Source organism: Poecilia formosa, unplaced genomic scaffold (assembly GCF_000485575.1).
Source record: "Poecilia formosa unplaced genomic scaffold, Poecilia_formosa-5.1.2 Scaffold228, whole genome shotgun sequence".
NCBI lineage: Eukaryota > Metazoa > Chordata > Actinopteri > Cyprinodontiformes > Poeciliidae > Poecilia > Poecilia formosa.
In genome coordinates, this window is record NW_006800167.1 from 49142 (window position 1) to 69146 (window position 20005).

Consider the following 20005-nt stretch of genomic DNA (forward strand, 5'->3'; position numbering starts at 1 on the left):
CACTTGTAAATAAAACAAATATAGCGCCAGTGAGAGGCCCCAACTAATTAAAATGGTGCCAAATAACCAACGATAAGGAAAGCAAGGTGGACGCTAATAGCCTCTTAGTGTTTTTCCCTTGTTCACTCTTGAGCCAAGAACATCAAGTAGTACTGAGAAACATTGAGACCCTCTGAAAAATCTGTTTTTATCTATAAACTATTTAAGAATAAAGCAAAAACCTCCCATAAAAAATGTAAGGCTCATTTAAAATGAAGGAGCATGTTATTCAAAGCAAGAGAAAGGGAAACACATCACAATCTAGTTTCAGATGCACAAATTCAAAATGATATACTTTGATGTGGCACCAAACTATCAAAGTATTGAGGCTTTTAACAATTAAATGGAAAAACAACTAATTAATTATTTAAGATTAGCTTTTAATGGCTATAAACAGTTACTCTTCTGGCAGAAGGCACTTTAGACACTCCTGATAAAAGGTTCGAAGGTAACCTTTGGCTATTTACATCTTCACATAGCCAACATACCAAACTGTGGGTTGATATCCCCTCGTGCTGTGAAGTTTCTTTGTTCCAGTGAAGGGAAAAGTTTCCTGACTAGAATGGAACTTTTTCTTTGTCATGCCAGTGATGTTCGGAGCCATCAGTACCATCCAGATCAAACTTTTTTTTTTTTCTCAAAGAGAAACTTTCTTCTTTCTTTCAATGTCCAGTGTATGGTTGTCCCTTGCAAAGTGTAAATGAATACGTTGTGGACAGGGAGAAGACGTGACCGTTTTTGTTCTTCAAGTTCTTCTTTCACAGATGCCAGATTGTAGTTAATGGGCTCCAATCAGCATGCAAGAGCCTTAATGTGGGCTAAGGATCTGCCTGTGTCTTTACAGACAGCCTGTCAGATCCTTCAGCTCAGTGCAAGTGAAATTTCTTTGGTCTATCCCATAACTTTCTCATCCAACCCTCATCTAATTTCTTTTAAAAAATTTGAAGTGACTGACTTTCTGTGTCCGACCTCTGCATTGACGGCATGTTGCGAGAGGCCTTGCTTGCGAAGCTCTTTAATGCAGCCATGTTCAAAGACAGAAAGTAATTTTGCTTTTACCCTCAGGGGCTGAGGAGTGTGAGTGTCTGACAGAAAATGACACAAAAGCTAGACTTGTTAACAGATTTTGACATTTTACAATTATGGTCTTAAACTTCATTTTGGCATTCAGAGGTGGATTTGCTGGTCTACTGTAGATCACTGCACATAAAAATGTTGGCAATCAAGATGGGAATGTGGTCAGAAGGTTTTGGCCTTGACTCTCCCATGGTGGCCCTTATCTCTTTCTCACTGTTGAAGCATGAACACCAAATGCAAGTGGATTTTGTAGCAGTGGGCAGATTTATTTGTCTCTTCCTGGAAAGATTGTTGACATCCTCTTCTGTAATTTTGGTAGGCTGGTTACTCCCGAGAAGATTTACCACTTTTCAGTATTTTTTTGCCATCTGTGGGTTTCACTATAGAGTTGCTGGAGCTTTAGAAATGGCTTGGTAACATTTTGTTTCTTCTCTGTGGCTGGCTCGATACTCCATGAAAAGTTTCTTACGGTTCCATATTTGTAGATAATGGCTCTGACTGTGGTTCAATTAAGTCAAAACGCCTTAGGAACTGAATTTGAAATCTTTACAAGTTTGTTACATTCTGGTAGTCCCTTGTCTGATTTTTTATTTCTTTAGATTAGGGCATGATGCATTGCTTTTTAAGATCTGTAGGTCAATGGTCTGTAGGTCAGACAGGTTCTGTTAAACGGCTTATTGATTCTACAGGTCAGGCCGTTATCAGGCCTGGGTGTGGCTAGTGAAAATGAACCAAATAATTTGATTAATCACAGCAGTTTCATAAATTAAAATTGTGACAATTGCTTTTCACAAAAGCCCAAGTTGGTTTAGATAGCATAAAGATATACTATAAGTTTTTTTTTTTATCCTTCATTGTCTGACATTAAAATGTAATCTCATACGTTGAAGTATGACAAAAAAGTTCAATTGGAAGGAATCTGTACGGACAAACAATTTTTAATGACACGTGAAAAGGTGAAAAGGGAACATTTCCAATGATTTTTGGTATTATTAGACAAAGATAAACAATACACAATTATTGGTCTAGTCAAACGTGGTCTGGAATATTCTGAACTCAAAATATTTAAAACCCAATTTGTGATTTGAGAAACATTTACAAGTGGAAAAAAGGGATTCTTGTTTTTTCCTGTTATATTGCCAAAGTCTTTCTCATGTCGTTCTTGTGAACCAAGTAATGTGAATCACCTCGTATCGTGGCGTGGATGTTTTGTTCCACTCACTAGTCATCAACTAGTCATTTAAATAAAACAAGATGCCAAATACATAGTTAAGACAAGCATAAAAGCAGCCAAGTAAATAAACAATTCAACCATTCATAAAATTCTTGCTTACAACATAAGGCTGAGGGGGATCCCAGTGAACCCAGTCGTAGATGACAGATTTCTCCTCCCTGGTCACATATTTTGCCCAAGGCGAGATCCTGTAGAGGCGCTCGCCATCCTTAGTGTGAACTACCACCTGGGGAAATAAGATAAATGAGTGTTATGTTAAAGCAAGGACACCTTGAGTGATAGAAGGTGGACACAAAAACAGCCACTACAGTCAGCTGGCATACGGTTAGAGAACAAAAGCAACTTTGCATTGCCTGATGAGATGGAATGATAATGAAAAACAATCCAAACCCAAAATGAGCCCAAGATTTGCAGGATACAACATTTCCAAAGTTAAACACTTAAATGCAGATAAGAAGAGGAAATCTTTGAAAGTCATCAAAGGCTGAGACTCCTGCGCATATCTTCCTCTAAATGTTTGTGATTTTACAGCCTGCACTTATTTACGCCTTCCAGCCATGAAATGCTTACATCATAAAACTGAGACATTAGTCTCTTTCCATTACACAGAGAGAATGTGCAGACTGTTCAACCAATAAACTAAACATTTTTTAGAAATCTTTCATCATAAAAAACACACTTCTGTTCCATCTCCCTGCTCTGCGGCACAAAATGTATAACTCTGTATCTTTCTCAGCGAAAACAAGGCGACAAGCTGCAAAGTATTGACCAGAACACTAAGTGAACCTGGATTTGGTGGTGATTATGCTGCATTATATTTGCCTGTATGGGGCAACTCTGATTGGTTTTTAAAACAGCAACTTACTGGCTTATCTCAAGAAGGGATTTGAGCCAGGGAACAAATTAGAAAGAAAAAAAAAAAAACACGACAAAAAAAAGAAGAAAAAAAAACAGAACGTCTAAATCATTATTCCTTGCCTTTCATCCATTATGTCCTGCAATTGGGGTTTGGATGGGGCTAAAATAAACACACTTTGGAAATCTGACAAGTTACTTTGCTCCCATTGTCGAATAATAAAGGAGAAAAGCAGTGTGGGAGCTGGGAAAAACCCACCAAGAAATCGACGTATTACCCACAGTATGTGTTCGCCCTATTTTGTCCCCTGCAGAAACGGGCATTAGAACTCAAGTAAATCTGGCCACTGTTGTGAAGTAATGACCGCTCCAATGCCACCTGCCTGTGAGCCGGTAGCCAGACTCCCCTCTGGGGTTTTTTCATTATGGGCAGGCCACCTAGGAGTTAGCTGCCTGGTTCCCAGTATGACAAGCTTCATAGTTTATAGGATTAGGAAAAGATAGTTAGATAAATGGACTGGCATAAAGCCTGACAGAGTCCTGGTCCTTCAGACAAATTGGCCAGAATTAGGAACATTAGAGAAAACTTTGACTGCTGGGCAAACTGAAACACTGCCTGAGCCAGAAGAACAACTTGGAGCTGGTCAGTGTGCAAGAAGTAAAGTGAGGCTAAAACATAAAAATATTTGTTTTATCACTTCAGCTGCTGATTTGCTGTTTGCACACAGTCACGGGTATGAAAATCACTGTTTTTGAGGGAGGTTACAGTATGATAAAAAAAACAACAAACATCTTATAAGACAAGACATGTGTGCATAAGTTTGAATTTACTGTGACCCCAACAGGGTCAATCTGATGCCTACTGGCTGAATTGTATACATTTTGAATAAATCTTCTTATGTAAAACAGCTTTATTCACTTTTTGTAACCATCAACAACCCTCTGGCATAATTCTAGCTTTTGACACCAGATCATATAAAATCGGTTCGTTTCTTGCTGTAGATGTTGTTGAGAATGATCTACCGTCTTTTTTCAACAGGGTTAAAGTTGGGGCCATTCCAAAGCATTAGTGTTTTATCTTGTGTATTCCAAATCCAGTTGTGATGAACGATTGTCCTTTTGGAAAACCGAGTTATGTCCAAGTTCCATAACTGTTGCTTCAAAGTGAAGTTTAGGAATTTGGAGGTGCTTCTCCATCACCAGCATCATGGTACTGCTAGCATACTTGACAGCTGTACAAGTCAAATCTCGTTTCCTCCAAACATTCTTCTTGTCATTATGCTCAGGTGTTTAAGCGGTTTGTAGTTTGGGTTATAAACTGGATTGATTTGGGTGTTCCAGCAAGAAAATGATTTCAAATTCATATTAAATAAGGCTTGGAATGGACAAGGCTAGAGACTAAGGTCAAGATTACCACACTGAAAAAGAACTCATAACTACTCAAAGTGTGTGTGTGAAATTTTGAACCGATGCAGATAAGAACTCCCCCTTGTGTAATTGTTGTATAATCCACCTAGAAAAAATAAATAGTTAAAGTACATCACTAAAAGCCAGAAATAAATAGGACATTGATGCCACTGATGAGTGCGTTTATACCTCTGACCAGCATTAAAATAGAATTTTTGCATTTTCCATGCCAAAGCAACCCCCACAAAGGGACAAAACCCGTTTATGAAGAAAAATTAGGCCTCGAACAAGGGGGATGGGAGGGCAAACCGCTCTCCATGAGAGTGATCGGAGGTAGGCTTTTGCATCCGCAAGGGAGAGCTGTGGAACTAATTCCAAAGTGGAGCTCACAGCAAGACTGCTATTCATCGGCAGCAGGGGTGCACAAGGAAAGGCCAGGTGCCAGCATTTCCATCTGCTTCTTATCGTCCTTAGACTGACCTCTGCAGACAATGGGAGCTGGGCATGCGGTCCGGGGCACAAGACTGTGCCAGAGATGACCCGTTCCCAAGGAGAGAGCCCGTAGCGATGCCATCCTCTCCTCGTCTGGCATCACAATTTTTAGGTTATTTCTCATGCATGCTGAGACAATGCATAAGGGGAGGTGCATCGTTTGCATTTAACCCTGAGGAATTATTTACTGAAGCTTAAAACTAATCATGTACATGGACTGCGGGGTGCATTTTGAACCGGGAGGGGGGAAAAAAACGGAAGAAAAGAAAAGAGAGCACAGCCCTGAGGTATTCCTCACAGTGCGCAGATGGAAGCTGAAATCAAAGCCATCAGATGGGGCTCTTCAGGTGTATCTGCTCTCCACTGTGCAGTCTGTGTACATATAGTAATCTCACTTCTGCCCTGTGATTATGACATGTTGTTGATGGCGACACGCCAGGTTTCCCCTCAGTTCATAAGACACCGCACACGACAGCTTGAAAGTGACAACTCTCTGCTCCGTCACGGCCAGACGTCTCCCACTGAGGGCGTGAAAAGAAGCATGAAGACATTCTGTTCTTTACCTTCAGCCTGGTGCGATGATCCACAGCTGGAGAGTTGTCAGACTTAGGTGGAATAGTCAATTCCCACTTGCCAAACTCTTTCTTGGAGTAAGGGTGAGAGAATTTGTCCCAGCCATCTATGGGGAAACAAACAGAATTTAAACACTTTAAATTCAGCTTATTTACAAATGTCAGTATTTTGATCAGGTCCTGATGACAATAAATGCATGAGTTAGATCAATGAATTAAAGAAAGACAATGTGTATATGTTGTAACCTTTTTTCGTGGTAGGTCTCTGCATTTATTAAGAAACATACAGCTGTGATTCTTCAGACGACAGTAATGGTTCAGTTTAAACCACATTTCCATTACTCATCTCTATCTTTCCTTCGCGATCACAACAATGCAGAACGACTTTTACACTACAAATATTAACATCCCCAAATTTGAAAGTCATTAAATGTGACTCATTTCATTCATTCCAGATATGAAAAAAATTACAATTCTCCAGAAAAATGCACAATTTGGCCAAATCACATTCCCCTTCCAGAAAATAAAATTCAAAAAGCACACACAAAAAAAAAAAAATCAAAGGTATCAAAAAGTGTAAACACAAGGAACAGTTCATTTCTGTCAGTGCTCCATTTTTCTTTCCGACTTCTATGATCTATTTTCACACGCTCCCTCACAAAAACGCCCTTACATAACCCCTTGCTGTTGTGTTTGATCTCTCTACTGATCTTTGGGTCATGTGACTATTGCAACAGAGAATACAGCAGAGGCCCCCCTACATCCAAAAATAAAAAAAATAAAAAACTGATCAGACTGCATCGTAAATTCTATATTTAAAGGCAACAACATTCCCAGTTGTCCACGACTGACAGAACACAAAACATTTATTATAAAGTGACCACCCTGGCCTGTCAATTTAAGATGTTTTCATTCTGCAACGCATATCTGCTTGCTATTCATGAGTGGAAACAAGGCAAGGATAGAAAATGAATCACAGGAGATGCGCTAGAAGTGTTGGGGTACAACCCCAGCATTTTCACAGGTAGAAAGTCATATTTTTGCACCATTTATTTATCTCCCTTAGCCTAAACTCGACTGAAAAAAAACAAACAAAAAAAACAAAAAACAAAAAGAAAACAGTGCATTATGCATCCAACCTGCACCATATTCATGACTAGGGCTGCTGGGCTGTTTCCACATTTGCTATGAAATTGAAATCAAATAATATGACTGAGCCGTGTCAAAATGTAATCTCTCACTGAATTGAATGTTGGAATTGAGCTGCTGCCCAAGGTCTTGAGAAGATAATTAAAAAGGAGAAGGAAGTGTAGGAATACAGAGAGAGGAAAGCGCAGACACGGAGCTAACTAGCACAAAAATGAACAAAAAACAAATTGATACATTTCCACTTTTGCACACAGAATCAATCCCAGGGTATTAACATTTCCACTAATGCTAATAATATCGTTTTCACTGTAGCAAAGAGATAAGAGTTGTACCGTCCTGCTGCCTTCTGGGTAGAACTTGGTCTTCCGATGTGGTTTTAAAAATATTCCAGAAGAACTATCTTGAACATTTAACCTCTATTGAAGATATTTTTATGGATGTTAGCCATCACAGATTTTCTGAGGGGAAAAAACCCTCACATTTCCTCAATAAAGAGGAATAAATTTCAAATGATTGCCTAGTAGCCAAAAATAATTTATGGTAAACTGTTCAATTTAAAAAATAAATAAAGGGATATGGCAGATGTTTTATCAAAGAAGTATTTTCAACAGAATAATGTGTTTTGTTATAGAGAGTGATGCACAAATATAATATATTTGGTTAGAATGTGTAAAAAGTCCCAAATAGATTGATTTTTTTTTGCTGAGAACATTTAAAAAAAAAAAAAGAAATTCATTGTTAATTTTGAAAATGTTCATTTAGGAGTTAAAACAATTGTCTTGCACATTTTATTAACAAAAACACTCATGGCACAACTATTTGTACTTTCTCCTCTCATCTCCTAGATCATATTTTTATTCTTCCAGAACATGGAATCAAGTCTGGAAAACTGGAATTTAACCATACCAGGAAAATGATTATCAAATGCTGTAGTTTTCCTGAGCTACAAACCATGGAGGTTTTCTGTCAAACAAAAAGAGTTTGAGATCATTGGTTTACTTATGCAATCATTCCTAGTCTCTTATCTGTGCATGCTTTTTTTTCAGTTCAGTGTGATTGTGTCATACCTTTGCTTTGCTGCTCTCCTCTTTGTCACATCTGTATGTCACTGCAAAAGTGCCTCTACATTTTGCTGTAAGAGCAGTTGGACAGATGAGTGTGTGCCTCTGTAACGCATGCAGAACTGCAACTTCGAAGCAGCTCCAGGTGTAAGCACACCATCGAGTGTGTCAGCACACCATGGGCTCTGGGTGCTTTTCTTTGTGACCATGACCAGAGCCATCAAAGCTCTGCACAATCGATGCAGTGACACACCAAAGAGTTCTGCTGAAGTCTTGACAGCTCTGTCGCAGGACGCAGTCACAAGTTGCCGAGGTTATGGGGGAAAAACACACAGAGCCTTGGTTGAGTAGCACCTTCTGTCATCTGTCAATGCTTCGAGATTATAATGTTTTGTTGTGAAAAAAGGAGAAAGGAAATGGACAAAGAGCTCTCCAGCCACTCTGGCGAGAATGAGGAGAACGGTAAAAATAACTGAGTCCTGAAAGACCTCATTTATTTTAACAACACACAGTTAGCAAAGGCTTTTAATCAGGCATGTTAATTATTTTTTTCATTTCTCTGCAGATTCCAGAAAAAAAAACAAAACAAAAAAAAAAACATCCAAAAGTATTGACCTAAAATTATTTTCAAGTTCAGGAACCGGGGAAAATAATGATTTAATTAAAAACATAGTGGTTGCACACTTTCAACAACTTTCTAACCAATGATGAAATAACCAGCAATTGAAATGTTAACACAAATACTCCACATTTAAAGTCTTGAATATGCAAGTTTATACTGTGTAATCAATATTTCCTAACATTTCTTTCACCCTGGAGGGCTGTTTGAACAAGACAACACCCTCTTGGTGCTTTATGCTGACCTTTTTCTTACAGACTTGATCAGCTTAGAGGTTCATGTTTTCTACCTAAATCACCATAAAGACACGCTGTCAGGATATTTCAGGACATATTTAATACAACAGAAAACAATGCAAAATTTCAATAATCTGGTGTTAATTAGTGAAAACCAGTTCAACCGTTAGGCAAGAGAACAAAACTCATGTTACTTACTGAATTCACCAGTGAGAAAAAGGGCCTCAGCAGCAGGAGCCCATTCCTTGAAAAACAGGCTGTTGTCGGGCAATCGCTGCACACCAAAGCTGCGATAGCTGCGTGTGAACTGGTCAACGCCTCCCTCTGCCTCCTCCAGCAGAAGGACCTGCTTCCTTAGCATGTCATGCCTTTCAACCAAACAGAAAAGATAAATTAACGAAATGAAAATTCAACATAACACTGAAATTCTTATGGCTATGTTCAAAGTTCTACAATATAAAAGAAGGAAAATTCACAAATTCTAGGCTTATTTCCAGTATTTTGAGTGTCTCTGTTTCTAAATAATAGTTCTAGGGTCTTTGGAAGACAAACAGCTGGTTGGCTGGTGACCACAATCAAACAATTTTCAGGTGACCAGCTGGTCAGAAATAGAGAAATCTGGTCTTTTTTCCCCCCATCAGTGCCTGAGTGTTGATGTTAAAAGTTGAGCAATCAGCAACACTCTTGAGTGTGGAAGTTGTATTGCAAGGAGATGCCTCAAAGCTTGCCATTTCTGGTGTCAATGCCATTTATCGATGAAATCAGAGCAAGCACAAACACATAACTACAACCATGTACACAGAAACTCACTGCTCAGGGGAAACTTCGAGAATCTAGTTAAAATAGCCTCGCAGTTCTCTCTTTGCCCGAGTACCAGCATAAAACCCCAGAATGCACAGGGAGAATGTAGAAACTTCATGCAGAAAGACCCCAGGCCAGCATTTGAGCCCAAGGCATTCTTACTGCAAGGCAACAACTGCTCCACCATGCAAACTTCGACAGAAACCATTAAGGATGAAAATTTATTAGTCTGTTTTAGTTTCTTAACTTCGGTCATGAAGCATGCTGGATTGGAAACCTTTGCCAATCCTTTTGGAGATGTCAGATTTAATGTAATTGTGTACATTCTCCATGGCGTTGACACAGGAAACTCATGTTTACATTTACAGGTGCGTCTCAAAAAATGCTAAGTTCAATATTCCTATCACTCATTTCATAACGTGAAACTCATTTTCTATGGTGACATATTTCAAGACTTTATTTATTTAAATTTTGATGGAGATGGCTTACAGATAATGAAAATTCAAAATTCTGTGTCTTAGAAAATTTGAACATTGTGAAAATGTTAAATACTGAAAACTAATGGTGTCACACTCCAATCAGTTAAAACGCCGACCAAAGGTTTCCTGAGTAGGGTTCATTGTATTAATTATAATTATCACAAGCATTGTATCAATAAAAGTCATAATGGAAGAAATTACAACATAAAAATATAAGCTGGTCACATCAGGACATAACTCAATTATTTTTGTCTGAGTAAAGACATAAAAAGAAGGCATTTGAACTATTTCTAACATGATGCAAATGTTTGACTGGTATGATGTTTGCATATCTAAATTGTTAGCAACAGTAAAAATAGATTTCCTAATTTCCTTTTAATCGTCAGTGTAACAAGCAATTGCAAACGCAAAACAGCGATCAAGCGCTCTGCAGTCATGCATGGGAAAAGTTTGATTTCCTTTATCATTATAACACTTCTCGAAGCATTTCAAAAACATTCTAGCACAAGCAGCCCTTGGTGCCTTCTTTTTTTTTTTCTGCACCTTCTTTTTTTAATCTTTTTGAGGTTCTACCTCCAGATGAAAACCTGCCTCTCTGCCTTCAGAATGTATGACTACAGGCATTTCCTAAGAGATAAACGTCTGTCTATTACCTTGAACTGCAAAAGACAGACTAACTAGTTTACAATTTATCTCACTTTCGTTTCTGCAGGCAAGCTGGTGTCCATATCAGATTCCCCGGGTACAGAGTGCCTCTCTCAGCCAGCAGAGTTAAATGTACTCCATCCCCTATAGCCCTGAACCAAAGCTGAGGCTCGCCTGTGAATGCCCTGGGGTTTAATGATGATTTCTCAGCAGCTGCTTCCTGACTCAAGCATGCTGGATGCAGGCAGTGGCTACCAAATGGAAACCTTTAAAGTCTGACCAATGCTGCCACATGCCTCCTATAGCACTTTGTCACAATTTTGAGAATATGCTGAAAGGAAAGAGAGCACAAAAACAAAGTGACCCAGAGTTACAGTACTTACACCCCTAAAAATTTTGTGAATGACTTTAAATGAGGCAAGTAAACATAATTCAGCCTTTTATGAACACACTGTCCTCTACCAACAGTGATTTGAAGTACACCACTAAGTCCACCTCCAAATAATTTAAAGTTAAAAAGATATATATTTAAACTAAGTCTTGGAGTGGTCTAGTCAAAGCCCAGACATAAATCTGATGCTGTGGTATAGCCTTTATTTTTGCTCAAAACCCTCCAATGTGACGAATAAAAAACAAATCTCAAAAGAGGAGTGGGTAAACATTTCTGTGCAGTCTTATAAAAGACTAATTGTCACTTTCATACAAACTTCTAGGTTTAGGGAGGAATTATGTTTAAGTACTTTCAGCTCATTTTGATATCTTTCTTCTCCTTCATAAAGTAAATGTTTGAATGCTGGTTGTTTCATTTTATTTTGGGTTCCCTTTGCCTTATATGTATATATATTTATTTATTTATTTATTTTGATGATCTGAAACATTTAGGTATGTCAAAATAATCACATATTTGCCTGCTTCGCAAATATTTTTCACAGTAAAGCATATTCTGTGTCTGATTTTACTTCGACATAAATCAGAACATGGTAATAAACAAACAGATGCGTGACAAAATGTGCCTCTGAAATGTATTCTTTCAACATAGTTTTTTTTTTTTTTTTAATTTAATGTCTTGACAAATTATGTGTTTTATTATTACAAAATTCATGCTGCTTCACATGAGACTCTGTGGCAGCATTTGGTTCGATGACACCCGCACATAAAGCAGCAAAGAGCAGAAGCTTCGGCCATCTTATCACATATGGCAACCCTTTTTTTTTTCTTTTTTTTTTCCTGGAGTGCTGCTCCTGAATTCCAAATGCAGTGAAGTCGGTATTAAAACTGCAGAACTGTGGCTCACCTCATAACTAGTTTCTTCTCTCTGCATTCACCTGAAACCTTCCCGGTTCTCTGTAGATTTTTATTATGTGTTGACATTTTATGTTATCATACTATCTGTGAGTTATTGAGGCACTACAAACAGAAGCTAAGGGAAGGTTTTCAGACCCATTCCTGTTTTCCACAGTGAGCAAACCTTCAGATTCAACTTGAGTGAATCTTTGTTTTTTAATTGCTCATTACACATATTTTGAGAATGTTGTAATCCATTCATCTATGTAAACAGACTATTCATTATAATCCTTCCTCTCAACTAGGGTGTCCCAAAGTGTAGCATGGGGGCCCATTTGCAGTCCTTAAAATTATTTTGTGCGGCCTTCGATCACAATTCAAAAATGACATAAATTTATCAGGTTGTTCATTTTATGCAGATGCACATTAGACAATTGTTTGGATGCAATTTTCTTTCATTTTTTTTCAATACAGAAATCAAACTACTTTGCTTGTTTCATTAAATATTGTGTTTAATGTATTGTTGAGCAGGTAAAAACAAATGTTTTTGCAATTTTAATCAACAAATTAAAATAATCATCAAAATATTATTATGGCAAGTCTCATATTTTAAGTGAAGGTTTAGTATAAATAGAAGATTTATGTTAAATTCACTCTTTGTATTTTTGAGTGCAATGGAATGGGTTTTTTCCCAAATCGAGATGCAACCACAGTTTCAATACTGACCAAAAGATCCTGACTAAATTTTCACAAACGTTGTTTAAACTAAAAATCCACAGGCAGCTAGCAGTGTACAATACATCAAAAATATATATATTTTTACAATGAACTCTGTCAATATGCTTTGTAAAGTAAAATACCAGTGCTTATTTATCTGATAGAAGATGCTAAAAATCCTGAGTATGATTAAACCTTTCTAAATATTTAAGCTATAGCTGCTTTCAGTTATGGAAATGCTGACTTTTGTTAATATTACATAGAGCAAAATAATAGTTCCTAAAATGTTGCAAAAACTTGTAGAGGAGAAGATTGTAGTTGGGGCTTTGTCAGTTCATCTTTTCATCAGGGAGTTTCACATCGGAAAAAAAACAAAAACTTCTGTTGAAAAACAATGGATAAAAGTTGATAAAATTATTTTTATTTTTCTTCCAACTTTTTTAATCCCCATTTCTAAACCAGTCTTTTAAGATGGCTACAGAAGGTAAACATCGTCTTCTGCCTGGTTCCAAAATAAAAATATAAACTAGAGGAGGGGGGTGGGGGGAACTTAAATAGTATAATGTAGTCCAAAAATGAATATATTTTAAAATAAATTTAGATTGTTCACAGCTCTCATATTCAATCTCAAAAAACTGCTGGATGCCACAGCGGAGCAGCAAAATCTCACTCCAAAAGAAGAAGGAAAAAAAAAAGTGGGCCCCCTAAGCCAGCACTTTATAGAGCCCTCCTGCTCGTGGAAACTGACTGATCTTATCCTCTACTTCTTATGAGGCTTTTAAGTCTAAGAATGTGGTTTTTAAAGCAGAGAAAACTCTTGAGGTTTGCCTACTTCGTACTGCACAGCGGGGGCTCACATTCAGTAACATGCCGAACTGGCTCCCACAAGAACACAAGCGCTCAGGTTGCAACATACAAGAGGAAGGCAGCACTTTTTGTTAGGAAAATCTTTTCACTGCTTCACTGACACACCACAAATACCTGATTGCTGCTGAAATAAAAAAGGGCAACTTATTAAAGGCCCAGTTAAACAAAACTATTGACACTTAGGCTTTTTCATTCCACTAATTGTAAAGTATTTTATTCAGATGATGGATTGAATAGGGGACGTCCACAGCTTGAATAACCTATTGGCTTCAAACTTGCTTACAATTTCATTCCTGGCCTGTCTGGTGTGTTCCTTAGTCTTCATGATATTGCTTGTCTACTAATGGTCTCTAACTAGCCTCTCACAGCTTCACAGAGCAGCTGAATTTATTCTACGATTATATTACAAACACATATTCGATTAGATGACTTCTGAACTACATTTAGAGGCTTAGTTCAAATAAATGCAACAATTTGGGGCGCTTCATTTGAACAAAAGATGTTTTTTTTTGTTTGTTTTTTTTTAAATTGGGTTGATCTATCACATAAAATAAAAAAAATAAATACGTTGAAGTTCAAACAACAGACTTTTAGGGTTTTAGTTTTTATATTCTCATCCATTTAGTGACGAGAATAAAAAGTTATAATATCATGAGAATAAAGTCTTAAAATCACCAGAATAAAGATGCAATATTACCAGAAGAAAGTAATATGATTAAAAGAAAAAAAGTTGCTTTGCTTAGAAAAAAGCTGTGACAGTCATCAATATCTGACGTGTGTAGCTAGGATTACTGTGACATGCAGTCACAGTCACAAAGTTGCCTAAAAAAAAAAAAGACACTTTCATTTTTATGACAATAAATAACCAAAAATATCATGATACGATTTTAAAATTCATTGTTGTTCACCCTTACACAGAGGGGTTTAATTCTTCTCCAGACCCAGAAGATGTTCCTTCTACGGAGCCACAGAAGTGTGAAAAACAAAGTGAGCAGCGAAACATCCAGTCTGGGGTGATTTGGAGAAAAAGTGACAAACTTACCAAATCTGGCAGCAGCTGTGGAGCAGTTCTGCTGTACTGTTTTGCGGCCTATTTTGTGCTGTATATTTGTGGCCAGAGGTGCATTCTTTGACTTTACTCTTTAGAGATTCTGTCTCGCTTACACTTCATTAGGAAAACTGGCCTGTGTGGGCTTTGTACCAGTTCTGGTTCAAAGTGTCCGCTGCCAGTTCTTGAAGTGAATGTAGGACAAAAGCTTAGTTCCCCACTGACAAAACGAGCCAGCTTCAAAGAGCTTTGAATTAAATAAACACGACACATGTATTTACCTACAACAGCATTGGGTGGTTCAGAAAGAGCTGAAGTATTTATGAAAACATCTGTATAGGTGGAAATTAAAGTTTTGACAGTAAAGAAAAATGGGTGATTTTGCCTACAATTACTTTCATATTGGTGGCAAAACTCTCCAAACTGCAAGATGAGGAAGATTTTATACAAGAATAATTTAGCATCAGACCTTCATTTCCTGATTTTGGTCAGCCATTCAGTGCCACAAAGTAGCTTACATTTTATATCCACAGAGTAACAAGCTCAGACATATTTCATATTTAGAAGATTTACAGTCATTTCACCAGTTTTTATGTAAACAAAAGCCCTTTTTACATAATTTAACTTCCCATTTCAAAGAGAAACGCACTCATTTGGGCCAATGCAATTTTCTTTGAGGTCTGCCCTGAAGAATCATTTTATTTTTAGAACAAGGACAAGTGGAAACGTGTGCTAAAGATGTTTTGATGAAAAGTATTTTAAATATAGTCAGAAAAAAAGGAATTGTTCCTATCTGTGGGAAAATATCTCTAACCTATATCTGTCTTTTGATAAAGTAAAAATAAAAGGGTATTATTATTATTATTATTATTTGCTCTCCTTGATTACAGCATATTATGGTAAAATTGATAGATCCTATGCTCTGATTATTTGACTTGTGCATACCTTGATGTCACCACTCCATCATATATGTATGACATAATTGCGATTTTAATACACAGATTGTATCAAAAATATATAACACCCGCTAAAATAAACCACAGAATAAACCCATAAGCCCACTACATAAACATACTTGGTGTTCTGCTCTATAGAATAACAATGTAATATCTCCAGGGCTAGCCAGCCTATCATAAGCTGCTTAACACACATGCCAGTCCCAGCTTGCTAACTCTTTAACACAGCTTCCTTAAACAAAGTGATGGGTAGTGCTAAGTGGTAGCCTTCTTTCAGCCAGCTGACCACCAATGCCCAGCAATAGATGGCAAAGTGCTCAGTATGTGTTAGTTTATGCCCACTCCAGCACCTTGTCTGGTGAATTATAAGCCTTAGGAATTAAGGTTCCTAAGGTGGAAGGAGGGAAAAAAATCATTTTAAACACAACTTTTAGAAACCTTTGTATACCACATAGGGCTGTACATTATAATGTACATTAAAAATCTGCATTTTAAAATGTTATCGCAAACATTTTATGCTTGTGCTACAAAACTACAAATCTCTATTGAACCAGTCCTATGAGCTAAAAATCCTTTACACAGCCCTGCTTTGAAAACCATCAACTGCCCCTTATAGAGCCCTGTCCAGCAAAGCTTCCATAGGTCACACATGCTCAGTGGTCTTGTTTTTATATCATTTTGTAGTATTTGTGAACAAAAATCACAAAAAAATGTCTTAACTTGAAATCCAACTAAATTTAGTATTTTTTGCCATATTGGTCATGAGAAACTTATTCAGTAAAGACATAGAAGTCATTGCTTCATATCTCTAGTCAAATTCAGCTTATTTTATTTCATTTTATTAAATGCCTTTGTATTTTAACAAAAATTACAGTCTCGCAATAGTATTTCAAATAATATTTGTATCCATCTCTGGGAAAAAGCTGAACTCTGCGTCAGGTTAACACTCTCCTGGTTGCAAAATGTGAGAATCTAAATATAGAGTGATCGGTTCTGTTGTGATGTGTTGCATGAGTGATGGTGACAGCTGAAGCACAGTGGTGTCGAGTCCATCTGGATCACATGAAGACACACATGAGAAAGCTGTTCAGCCCTTGATCTTGGATCGTATTGGGGGTTTACGTCAGGTCTTCAGTAGGGAGAGTTTAAAATAACGTCCTTCTGACTGAGGACCGAGGAAGCAAAGGAAGAGGAAGTAACAGTGTCTGAACAGAAGTCAACTGCCAAAAAACAAACTTTATTTGAGTATTGTGACATCATATAGTGGTGACTAACTGATGTCACTCAACTCAAAATATTTACTCTAACCGAAATTGTACTAGCAGAAAATTCCTTCACTTTTTACAGCCAAATTTAATCAACCAATCAAATCACATGTTCCTTCTGATGCGCTTTTGTGTGTTCAGATAATTACTACAGTAAACCCTGGCATTTGCTGTTCAGTATTTGTCGATTCACCATTCACAAATTTTTTCGTGTAACACAACTCCAATTTGTTCATGAAAACTTTGCCTATCCATGAAGCACACAAGAAAAACGCTGGAGTGGAATACATAAGTGCAATGGTATTTTACACGCCACTGGCTGGTGTTTGCGAAGCAGCCAGTCCAGCAGCAGAATTCATTTCCATGGTGTTGATTGGCTGTAGAATAGAGACAAGGAAGACTGCATCCATTAGCTTCTTCTTAATTTTTCTAAGGATTTTATCTATTAGTATGTGGCTGTGATGTAATGAATAAATGGAGTCCACTTTACTCAGCAAAACTGTACTAATAATGAAAATAATAATCAGTTTTGCTCCAAACACCCTTCCAAGCAGATTAACATTAATTGCTGGATTTTTAGTTTTTGCTGAAAGCCCTTTGCTTGTATTTGGACTCCTGAACTTGAGATCAACTGGTCCAATTTTAAATATCTGAACTCTAAAAGTGAAGAGACATACATGTACTTTTTGTTTAGTGAGTCATTTTAAGGTACAAATTGTACTGCAGTTAAAAAAAAACATACACTACTCAACCCTTCCTGCAGAATTGTGCAAGAGGAAGGTTAAATATTGAAGCGTGTCAACAGAACTCTGCACACTGTAGCAGTGACATGCAAACAGCCACAGCAGCTGTTTTCACAATCCCTTTCAAAAACCGCATCCCAGTGAAATTAAACAAGAGGAGAAACAAGCAACCACAAAAACTAATTGGGATGAGAGAGTTCTCCTGGAATCAGATTAACTGTGCATAGCGTCTCTCTGTGTGACGTGAAAGTTGATTAGACCTGAAAAATGGGCAGCGCTGAGCCCTGGGTTGGTGGTGAAATCCAAAGAATCAATCATTGTGGTCATAGGTCTCCTTCTGATAAGGCTGCTAAATTCTTGGCACTGAGACTCAGCATGCCACAGCAGCTCAAAAGAAAAAAAAAAAAAAGAGATTTTGATTTCAGCTTGTGTTCGTGTTATGGTGTTTGGTCTCCGGGGATGACAACACTGGGAGCTTATCAAGAATTAACCTTGACACAGCAGCAATTCTATATGTAAAATACTTTATGTGCAGCGTTTATCAGCAGGACAGGTGTTGGAGACATGTCTAGTGTGCAGTGAAGCCTAGAAATCCCAAGCTGTGTCTTAGATGGAACTGACATGCTCATCTCTCTGCGAGGCTACAGCCCTGATCGCTGGCTCCAAATACTAAGCAGGTGGTCCCTTACCTGCCACATTAGAAACGAGATCTGACACGGTAATGAAAACACATGAAACTATGTGGTCCCTTAGTGGAGTTTTGAGGCTTCGTTTCACTGAAGGATGACCCAAAATGAGCAGATGCCTCTCCGGGTTATTATTACTGTCATCTTCTGACTGAGAAACAGGACATCATCAGAAGAGGGTGATTTAACATGAGCTGGAAATTAAGTTGAACAACTTCAATGCAATGAGATGAGATAGAACCATTTCTATTCAATAAAGTGTCTAAAGTGCGATAATAAGCAGCACAGAATTACATTTCTGGCACAGTTGTGCAGAAGTTTTTACAGACAAGCAGATGGTGAGCAATGAACAAGTCATTTAATGTAAAAAAAAAAAAAAACTAAAAGTATGAGTAAAGAATTAAATAAAAATTGTTTGCAAAAGAGTACATTTGTTCATAGTTTTGTTTTAAAAATATATTTGTTCACATAGTCAAAGAAAATAAATGAACATATAATTGTATTTCTGCTCATGTAAAACTTAGGTTTTGTTATGGTAAACATAGCCTAGTTCAAGTAAATACCAAAAATCGCCCTTCTTTAGAGCTCACAAGAAAGCTTACAAAATGATGCTCTAGTTCAGTCTCATTAGGTAAAAGAATAGTTTTTAAAGTTAATAATTTGACAGATTGACAGCGCTAAGATCCTCCTCCTGGCTCTGATTGGTTGTTTCTGATCAAATGGTGGCTTTCTGCAGATGATCAGTGGGACCACAGGGTCCCAATATAAAACAAGACAGATTGTATGTCTCTTTTTATACATATGCATATTTGTTTGCATATTAAAACAAATTGCAACATTTTTTTTTGCATATTTGTTTTAACAAATATGCAAAAAAACATAATGTTTGTGAAACTTACATACTGCAGCTTTAAAACGTAAACTTCACTAAAACAGGTTGGTTTTAATGAAGTTTTTTAGATTGTTGGGTATTGATGGGTATTAAATATTTTGAGATAAGTAACACACAAATTTAAGGCAAATATCTCCTGGAACTTGCAAAACAAAGAGGTTCTATTTACAATTATTCAGGGCTATCATAGTAAAGAGGGACTAAATACAATTGCACACCACACCTTTCAGATTTCTTGTAAAGTAACAAAAACATGCAATGCTTTACTTCCACACTTAAGCACTACTTTGTGATAATTAACCAACTAAAATAACAGCAACATATAATGCTATTTGAGAGCCTGACAGGAGAAAATGCGAAGGTGATAAAATACTGCAGGACTTTTTAAGAATCTGAGAAAGAGGAGTAACTGACGCCATGAAATAATTGCTAAATATTGCCAAACAGCCTGTCAGTTGAGCTTAATCCAAACACAGTCTGCCACTTCATGCATGAGTCCAAGTCTAAATGTGTTTCAATGTCAACTCTGGGTTAAAAGGAGCAAATTGTGTAACACACTCTCCACCGAGCAGAGGTCAGTGGGAATGCAGGAGCTACAACACTGCAAGTGGATGCAGCTGCATATCCAAAACTCTGCACAGCAATTTGATGTTTTGTTCACACATAAAAAAAAACAGCAACACCAGACACACAGGCAGCACTGTGAACACTAGCGCCGCCTCAGCACATCACCTGACTGAAGCACGTCGGACACTTCAGCTGAAACACACAGGAAGTTGAAACGACTTGCGTTTTTCTGCAACTTGTCACGCAAAGCGAAGCTTTTCTGGCAGTTTTTTTTTTTTTATTATTATTATTACTTTCCTATGGGCTGCAGTCAT

General features: G+C 37.4%; 1 protein-coding gene across 1 annotated transcript in view; it reads right to left on the minus strand.

Annotated features, from left to right (window-relative positions):
• Positions 1 to 20005, minus strand: part of gbe1b (glucan (1,4-alpha-), branching enzyme 1b) — a 51519-nt gene that overhangs the window by 31112 nt on the left and 402 nt on the right. The window contains exons 2-4 of the mRNA XM_007568603.2: positions 8940 to 9109; positions 5668 to 5783; positions 2451 to 2576 (exon numbers count right to left, since the gene is read on the minus strand). Coding sequence (XP_007568665.2) covers positions 2451 to 2576; positions 5668 to 5783; positions 8940 to 9109 — 412 coding nt within the window. The remainder of the gene's footprint in view (positions 1 to 2450; positions 2577 to 5667; positions 5784 to 8939; positions 9110 to 20005) is intronic.